At 38.2% G+C, this 10,000-nt stretch overlaps 1 protein-coding gene across 2 annotated transcripts in view; it reads right to left on the reverse strand.

Annotated features, from left to right (window-relative positions):
* LOC127445773 (rho GTPase-activating protein 40) overlaps nt 1-10,000 on the reverse strand; it is a 53,279-nt gene that overhangs the window by 28,598 nt on the left and 14,681 nt on the right. For both annotated transcript variants that reach the window (XM_051706095.1, XM_051706094.1), the window contains exons 2-3: nt 7,515-7,717; nt 2,970-3,190 (exon numbers count right to left, since the gene is read on the reverse strand). In XM_051706095.1, the coding sequence (XP_051562055.1) occupies nt 2,970-3,190; nt 7,515-7,717 (424 nt within the window). The remainder of the gene's footprint in view (nt 1-2,969; nt 3,191-7,514; nt 7,718-10,000) is intronic.

Genomic DNA, 10,000 nt, shown 5'->3' on the forward strand with positions numbered 1-10,000 from the left:
CCAAAAACAACAACAAAACAACAAGGAGGGTCAAGTGTTTGGTATCATTTTAAATATAACATTTTAACATTTTTAATTATATAGATTATGATACATTCTGAGACTCTCAGCCTAAGAAACACATATATATATATATATATATATATATATATATATATATATATATATATATATATATATATATATATTTTTTTTTTTTTTGTTGCCAAAAATGCACTTTTTTTTCCTAAGTTTCTAAATAAGTTATTTGACATTATATATCTCTGGATGTAAATAATATGGCTCTGAAAAACTGCATTTGTTTTGTTCCCAATGATGTCAACTATATCTGACAAACATTTTGTGTTGATACGACAAAGCAATCAAAAGTTATAGCATTACAAATATAATTTATCATAGTGTCCAAAAGCCTCTCCAAACAAATAAAACATAATAATTGTACATCACAACTAATTACACATGCAAATACAACAATGACTAAAGGTTTGCACAGCATGCAGACATGATTTTAGTAATGAGATTTCACAGAATGAGTTTCATTCTGTGTCATTTGAGTCATCATTGAGTCTGTATCATGTATTTGGCGCCATCTCCTGGTGGTCATATGTAACATTGTGCTTCATGTGGATTATCTAATGATCTCTGCATCTGATTATCTTGTGTGTGAGACTCGTTTGAAAGATAATCTCCTCCTCTAAGTAATGCTATTAGTGATATTTTATGATCCGTTTAGGTTTCATGAAGTTATAAGTGAAAATGCAGCATATAAGCAACACCAACTTTATTGTCAAAGACATATACTTAGCTATTACTCACTATATTTGTGAACTCATCTGTAAATAAAACAAATAGACTGGTTGTATTCTACTCTTTGAGAGCTTTCTAACAACATGTGACACATGACTATTTGATCAGTTTGATGTTTTTATTGATTGCAATAATATGTGCAGTGCAATTATTATTATTTTTTTAATTATCAAAAGGGAACACTTCTGATTTGTCTGCAAATTTCAAAGCACTTGTTCAGTTTTGGTCATAATGTCTACATGCATTGGAAAGTAGAGCTTCTAAACTTTCAAACAACACCTATTTTGTGTTGGTCAAAGACTGCAGTTATTAATATTTTGAAGATTTTTTTCTTGATGTAAATGTAGTCATTTTTCTCTGAAAACAAGCCAAAATATCTCCTGCAATTTTGCTTGTCAAGGAAATTTATCTAGTTCTAAGAATGTTTAGATGGAAAAACAAGACAAAAATAAGAAATAAGACAATTATTTTTGCAGTGCTGTTCTGAAAATGAAATGCTCGTATTTGCCTTGTAAAGATGACTATACATGGTTAAATATTTAGTATCCAAGGAAGACAAGACCACACGATTACTATTCAGTATGCAAATATTACAATGATGTCATGGTCATCAGTTACATTTTAAATGCTGAACAGTCTAACAATGTAAGTCAACAGAAGATTTACTTTACTCTTTCTCTATTAAAGGTGCAATATGTAACTTTTTTCATGTAATATTCGCCTTTTTTTGCCAATGTGTGAACGGCTTGTAACGCAACTTAAACAATGAGCCCTTCCCGGACTTCCTAGGTTGCCTATTAAAGCCTGTAGACTGATTTTCATGTGAAGGGAGCGGGTCACTTTTGCTGGGAAAATCCAAAGGATGTGACGTTTATGCACGCTCCCGAGAGCCTCAGTGCTGTCTCTTCCACTTTTCAACAGCGACAACAAACTGCAACACTAGGTAACGTTATCTTAGAGATGGAATCCAGCAAACGTCCGGCTCCCAGCACAACACCGCACAACATCGACTCCTACACAAACTCAGAGTAAGCCAAAAAAAAAAAACATTTACTGAATTTAGCTAACTTGATCTTGCCTGCTAACGCTGACGAATTGCAAGCTACCTTGCTTCGTAACTTTCAAATAATTTCAACGTTCTTCTCTTTATACTCAAAGCCAGGTTAATGTCAATGTTCATCTGTAATTATTCAGCAAGGTAAACTACAATAACACATGAAATGAATGCTAGACAATGTTCAAGATAATGCAAAAATTTCTATTCATAGTGTAACGTAACTTGATTATACAGAAAATATATAAATTGTATTATTATAAAACAATAGCGCATCGATAAATCAAAATGACAGTTGTGATGGAATCACATCAATACTGAATTGTGTCAACATATTTATAATGTACAGTCTATTTTATAAACAGCTACTGTCATCATCCACCAAATTTAGCTAACAGCTATTGATAAATCTGGCTAGCTAGCTAACGGCGACATATGCTATCGTATAAATGCAGTCAATGTATCATGCAAAGAAAAGTGATCACTTCAAACTACAGTCTCACATAGTCAGATCTATATCCACACTTTGTTTTAGCCCTGTTCCAGCACTGGAGAGTCAAATATAATATACAGTCTCAAAGTTTGTAGTAAAACAATCATAACTGTGTCATTTTAATTATGCTACCTCATCTGTCATCATGATGCTGGTGAATCACGTTCAGTCTCTTTGTACGTTACGTCATTGTTTTGGTCAATGCTCGCTCGCTCGCGTCCCTATGGAGTGTGTGTGCGCGAGCACGAGCAACAGACTGTAGTTCACTTAACGGCCACAGGTGTCACTAATAACAAGGGTTTCTGAATCTTACATACTGCACCTTTAAGTTTCCTAATAAGTATCAATAAAAAATAGATAGCACACTTAAGGCAGAAATTATCTACAAAAACAAGTTTGAATGGAGTCTGCACATTAAGCGGTTCATTCTTTTATTTACTGTATTTACAGTAAATCCTGCTCGAATGCAGTGCAACTTTAACACATTATACAAAGAAGCAAATATTATACAGCCAGAACAAACTGCTGTTTTTAAACTAGCTGGTCCTACAGAGCGGCTCAAACAGAATTGATCATTGAATAAAATCTCTCACTATATACGTATATGAAAGTTACCTGAGTGATGGAGGAGCTAAAGATGTCTTTGACATGTCGTGGTGGTGTTTTGTTTCTCTTGCGCAGTGAACACGTGTACGAGTCGATGCGTCTCTGAACCGCCGCTGCTTGTGTCTTAGTGAGCGTAGACAACAACACCGCTTTATCAACTTCCTCTCCTTCACTGGTAGCTAACGGCGACAAACCAGCATCCTGCAGCCAGAGCTCGTCCTGCTCGCTGTCTGACAAACACACGAAACATCAATGAGACATTTTTTTGTTATTAACAATTTTTATTGATTCCATGCAGCAAATCAAATGAAAACCACATGAAATCACAACTTTTCCCCCCGAAAATTAACCCCCCCACCCCCACCCGACACAAACGAGCACCCCAGTGGTCAAAAGACAAAGACACACATATAGACAATATAACAGCAGAAAATATTTAGAAACAAAAAACAAAAAAAACAAAAAACACTAGTCTCTCTCCACTGCCCCTCCCCAAGAGCCTTCCAAAAAGGCTAAATAGCTGCCCCATTTCCTGATGAACAAATCCAGGTTGCCTAGCCTTCTACATGCCATCTCCTCAAATGCTGCTACCCTGCCCATCTCGGTAGACCACTCATGAAATGAGGGTGCAACAGTTGACTTCCATCCCCTGAGAATTACCTGTCTGCCAATCATCACGCTGGTTAGGACCCAGCTTTTTATACATTTATCACCTATATTCAGGACCGCCCCATCACCCAAAATACACAGTCTGGGGCAAAATGAAATTTGAGTGTCCACTACATCACACACAAAGCTCTGAACCCTCAACCAAAACTCCTGGATCCCAACACATCCCCAAAAAACATGGGTTGTGTCCCCATCTTCTGATTGGGATCGCCAGCAGTGTGGAGTGTCTTTAAGACCAAGTCTATACAATTTAGAGGTGGTCCAATAAAATCGATGTAAAATCTTAAATTGCATCAGACACACCCTTGCATCTCTAGATGCAGACTTGACGTTTTTAGGATCCTAGCCCACACCCCTCCCCCAATGTCAAATTTAGATCTTTCTCCCATAATCTCTTGAGAGAAGTTAAAGCTCCGTCCCCCAGACTCTGAATTAGCAGGGAGTAATACACTGATGCCTCATGACCCTTCCCAAAAGCAGTAATCACCACTCCCAGAGTATCCACCGCTTTAGGGGGGGTGCGTGCCACTCCCAAAAACAATGCAGAGTAGGTGGCGAAGCTATAAATACTTATAAAACTGAGATCTGGGAATGCCAAAATGTTGAACCAAATTTTCAAAAGGTCTCAATACTCCACTCTCATACAGATCACCGAGTGTATTAACCCCCCTCACAATCCAATCTGACCAGCAGAAAGGGGACTTATTAATACATAGTTTAGGGTTCAGCCATATGCTAGAGGCTACGTTTAAATAAATATCCGAATTAAACACTCTGGACACTTTTGTCCATATCGAGTGCAAATGCACAATAACAGGGTGCGACTTAACCTCTCCGGCTAGTTTAATCGAAAGGCTTTGCAGTGGCGAGATAGGGGCAAGAACTTCCTTTTCAATACAAAACAGGGAGGGGCTCTCTCAGGAGGAAGCGACCAATGAGCCAAGACTGAATGCATAATAATAAAACAAAATCTTGGGTAGGCCTAACCCACCTTTGTCAATCGGCCTATGTAACTTATTGAAATTTAACCTGGGACACTTACCATTCCAAATGAAGGACTTCGCTATGCTATCAAATTGCTTGAAATAAGAGAAGGGGACATCTATAGGGAGAAACTGTAGCAGGTAGTTGAATTTTGGAAAACAATTCATTTTAATAACATCATCGATCTTCCCAATCATCGATAAATGTAATGAAGCCCACCTGCTGACATCGCTCGAAAACCTTTTTATTAAAGGGACAAAATTAACTCTAACTAAATCAGACAAATTTGCTGTCAAAGCCAAAGCTTCGGATTTAGACCAATTGACGTTTTTATCCTGAGAACTTGGAAAAGGAATTAATAATTCTGTGGAGGCAAGGCATAGATCTAGTAGGGTCAGAGATGAATAATAAAATATCATCTGCGTAAAGCAGAAGCTTATGCGCCGCACCTCCTGCCACCACCCCTGGAAAATCATCCTCCTTTCTTATCGCGGCTGCTAATGGTTCCAGGGCAAGACAGAACAATAATGGGGAAAGAGGGCAACCCTGTCGAGTGCCCCTATCCAGAGTAAAATAATCTGAAATTAGTCCATTTGTTTGTACCGCCACTACAGGGTGTCTATAAAGTAGCTTAATCCAACCAATAAATGTACTCCCGAACCCATACATTTCCAAAATCTTAAAAGATAATCCCATTCTACCATATCAAACGCCTTTTCGGTGTCAGGTGAGATGGCGGTGACCGGAGTCTGATCATTCGCTACTGACCACATGATATTGATGAAATGCCTGATGTTATCAGAAGAGCTACGGCCCTGAATAAACCCCATCTGATCTATATGTATAAGAGATGTCATAACTTTACTTAATTGGTTAGCCAGAACTTTTGACAACATTTTTATGTCTAACTGGATCAGAGAAATTGGACGGTAACTCTTACACTCGCTTGGATCTTTGTCCTTTTTAAGAATCAGACTGATCCGGGCTTGTGTCATGGTTGGCAGAAGCTTTCCATTCTTTAATGATTCCGTATAAACTTCTAACAAAAGTGGAGCCAGTTCTGTAGCATAAGATTTGAAAAACTCAGCGGCAAAGCCATCAGGCCCCGGAGCCTTGCCTGTAGGCAGGGCCTTAATTACCTCATCAATGAGACATTTTAATAGTTGCTACTGTCATCATCTCATAGAAGAGACAAATAAAAAATTTGATCTTTTTAATATCTCAGTTATTTCTCCTAGACAGCAATGAGATTAAACTGAGACTTTTGCTGACGTCTCCAGCTTCTCAGGTGTTTCTCAGAAAGTGTCACATGTGTCTCGTTTAGAGGTCCACAAGAGATCTTATGAACTCAAACATTTCTCATCAAATTCTCCCAAGATCAAATGATCTTAGCTATACTGTAGCTCAAGACCAGTTGCTCACTGAAGCTAAGCAGGGTTGAGCTTGGCCAGCACCTGGATGGGAGACCTCCTGGGGAAACTAAGGTTGCTGCTGGAAGAGGTATTAGTGATGCCATCAGGGGGTGTTCACCCTGCAGTCTCTGTGGGTCCTAATGCCCCAGTTTAGTGTTGGGGTCCTAATGCCCCAGTTTAGTGTTGGGGACCCTATACTGTAAAAAAAAAAAAAAAAAAGGCACAATCCTTCAGATGACATGACTCTCTGTGGTCATTGAAAATCCTGGGATACTTCTTGAAAAGAGTAGGGGTGTAATCCAGGTGTCCTGGCCAAATGCCCCCCATTGGCCCTTCTCAAACATGGCCTCCTAATAATCCCCATACATGAATTGGCTGCATCACTCTACTCTCTCCTCTCCATCAATAGCTGGTGTGTGGTGAGCATGCTGGTGCACTATGGCTGCCGTCACATCATCCAGGTGGATGCTGCACACTGGTGGTGTATGAGGAGAGTTCCCTGTTCACTGTGTAAAGCGCTTTGAGTGTAGTGTCTGAACAGCACTATATAAATGTAACATTCATTCATACATACTATCCACATCCATTTTGTAGCTCGATACTCTTACTGTATGTCAACAATTGACTCTTTTGTGTCCATTTTATTTTGTCCTATATGTCGATATGACAAAGCAATCAAAAGTTATAGTATTACAACAATAATTTATCATAGTGTCCAAAAGCCTCTCCAAACAAAGCATAATAATTGTACGTAAGAACTAATTACACATGCAAACACAACAATGACTAAAGGTTTGCATAGCATGCAGACATGATTTTAGTAATGAGATTTCACAGAATGAGTTTCATTCTGTGTCATTTGAGTCATCATTGAGTCTGTGTCATGTATTTGGCGCCATCTCCTGGTGGTCATATGTAACATTGTGCTTCATGTGGATTATCTAATGATCTATACATCTGATTACCTTGTGTGTGGACTCGTTTGAAAGATACTCGCCTCCTCTAAGTAATGGATGTGATATTTTATGTTCCGTTTATTTCTAATGAAGTAAGAAACGCGGCATAAACAACACCAACATAATTGTCAAAGACATTTACTTAGTTATTACTCGCTACATTTTGTCTGTAAATAGGCTGGTTGTATTCTACTCTTTGAGAGCTTTCCAAAAACATATGACACATGGCTATTTGATCAGTTTTTACTGATTGCAATAATACGCACAGTACACATTTTTTTTAATAAAATATCAAAACAGAACACATCTGAATTTCAAAGCACTTGTTCAGTTTTGGTCATAATGTCTACATGCATTGGAAAGTAGAGCTTCTAAACTTTCAATCGATACTTATTTTGTGTTGGTCAAGAATGTAGTTATTAATATTTTGACGATTATTATTTTTTTATCGTGGGTCCGCCGAGCTTAAAGGGTTAAATGAAGTAAAAACACAATCAACCTCTTGAGTTTGTGTTGTTGTATGTCTGTCTCACCTTCAGACTGTCGTGAGTCTCGTCGGCTGCGGTCGAGTTCAGAGTCGCTGCTGTTTTGTCGTATTGTCTCCACTTCACTCCAGAAAGACTCCAGACATAGTTTATCAGGCTGCTGCGGCTGTGAGGTCAAGAGGTCAGGTGAGTCTGGCTGTGGGTCACGAGGGTCCCAGGACTCTACATTCATCGCGCTGAGACTGCAGTCCCTGAAACACACACAAGAGGAACAATGGAGTGAAAGCGAAAGATAAGTAAGGGTTAATAAATCAGGATTCCACACTTTTTTGTCCATTGAATTTCCATGACCTTTCTATTTGCACGTCAGGTACCACTAATGAAAAGATTTAAATGATTATATTTATAAGTAAGTAAATGCATTCAATGCACTTATTAAGAGGTAAAGTGGCCATAAAGTGAAGCAGAGTGCAATACATTTACAATAATCAGGGTTCCCACTAGAAGTCGACCGATTTTAGATTTTGCCAATACCGATAACTAAGGTGGTGGAAAAGGCTGATAACCAATTAATCGGCCAATAGTTTTTAAAAACGATTTGAAGAATGTCTTACCTTATATGACATAGATGCTACAAGAGTCAAAATTGAATAAAATCCCAGATGCAGTTTATTTGTTTAACCAAAATCCAAATAATACCCAAAAAAACTTACATTTTGGTGCATAATGCAGGACTTTTAACTATAAACAAGGAAATCTCGTTTCCAAACCAGGTCGGGCATTCCTCAACTATCCAATGAAAGTAAGGAATCTCTATGTAGTTATCAGTGGGCGTTTCTAAAACAGGATGGGCATTTCTAAACTATCCAATGAAAGTAGGGAATCTCAATGTAGTAATCAATGGCCGTTTCCAAACCAGGATGGGCATTCCTCAACTATCCGGTAAAAGTAGGGAATTTCAATGTAGTAATCAGTGGCCGTTTCCAAACAGGATGGGCATTCCTCAACTATCCAGTAAAAGGGAATCTCAATGTAGTAATCAGTGGGCGTTTCTAAAACAGGATGGGCATTCCTCAACTATCCAGTGAAAGTAAGGAATCTCTATGTAGTTACCAGTGGGCGTTTCTAAAACAGGATGGGCATTCCTCAACTATCCAATGAAAGTAGGGAATCTCAATGTAGTAATCAGTGGGCGTTTCTAAAACAGGATGGGCATTCCTCAACTATCCAGTGAAAGTAAGGAATCTCTATGTAGTTACCAGTGGGCGTTTCTAAAACAGGATGGGCATTCCTCAACTATCCAATGAAAGTAGGGAATCTCAATGTAGTAATCAATGACCTTTCCAAACCAGGATGGGTGATACTCAAATATCCAATAAAAGTAAGGACTCTTAATGCAGTAATCAGTGGACGTTTCCAAACCAGAATGGGCATTCCTCAACTATCCAGTGAAAGTAGGGAATCTCATTGTAGTAGGCAAATCATGTAAAGTGGTTTGAAAACACCCACTTATAATTGGGAAATGCCCATTTTTGTTCTGCAGAGACACAAGTCTCAAAATCATGGAAAAATAATGGAAATGTTTATGGAGAATATATTTATTCTAGATATCCTCTGCCTAAAATGATCTCATCAGCTAGATTCTAAAACCTGCTCAAACATCATAGTGATTTCTAATTTGGAGCGAATCATTTTTTTGAATCAATGAATGGACAAAACGGTAAACAAATCCGTCCGAGTGACTCATTTGCAAACTGGCCTGAATCAAAATGATTTTTAAAAATCTGTATCCAGCAAACAAATAACTGGGAAGGTCATGGAAAAGTCATGGAATTTAATTGGTCAAAAAGGGTGGGAACGCTGAGTAATTCAATGGTCTGGACTTAATTACTGTGTGTATACCACCGATAGCAAATGTACTCGTTTTTCTCCAGACATCTTTTCGGTTTTAATCCATAAAAAGTTCTTGTATGTACTACTTTCTTAAACCACCAACTATCTTGCTCTGAAACAGCCTCAGCCATCATTACTACTAAAAATGTGGAAAAGTGATGCTGAACTGTAATGCAGTCAAAAAAAATCTCAACCTACTTAATTGTTGTGTGGTTATAGAACACCATTAAACGTATTAATTGTGTCAATCAGAGTCAACAATTCAACAATGCTGTGGTATGAATGCTCACAGTTTAAGGGGCCGTTCACAACGAACGTGTCATTTTGCAAAAAAAAGAAAGCTAGATGCAGTGCCACAAATAGACCACAATGCAAGTGCCTTGAAAGGTGTTTTTAACAGTTGAAGTTATTTTTAACATTACGCAGCGTCTAAAAAATCATGGAGCTTCTGCACTAGATGCTGAAAAAACAGTGAGATGCTGCACAACGGTCTAGTGCATGTTTATGATTGAAAAACAGTGCAGACATTAGGGATATCAGGGATATTAAACAGCGTTACACCAGCTCTTATAATGCAGTAACTCTATAATGAAATACAAAAGACTCGTCATACTCTTAACAACTTCCTGATGACGCAGAGT

Source organism: Myxocyprinus asiaticus, chromosome 9 (genome assembly GCF_019703515.2).
Source record: "Myxocyprinus asiaticus isolate MX2 ecotype Aquarium Trade chromosome 9, UBuf_Myxa_2, whole genome shotgun sequence".
Taxonomy (NCBI): domain Eukaryota; kingdom Metazoa; phylum Chordata; class Actinopteri; order Cypriniformes; family Catostomidae; genus Myxocyprinus; species Myxocyprinus asiaticus.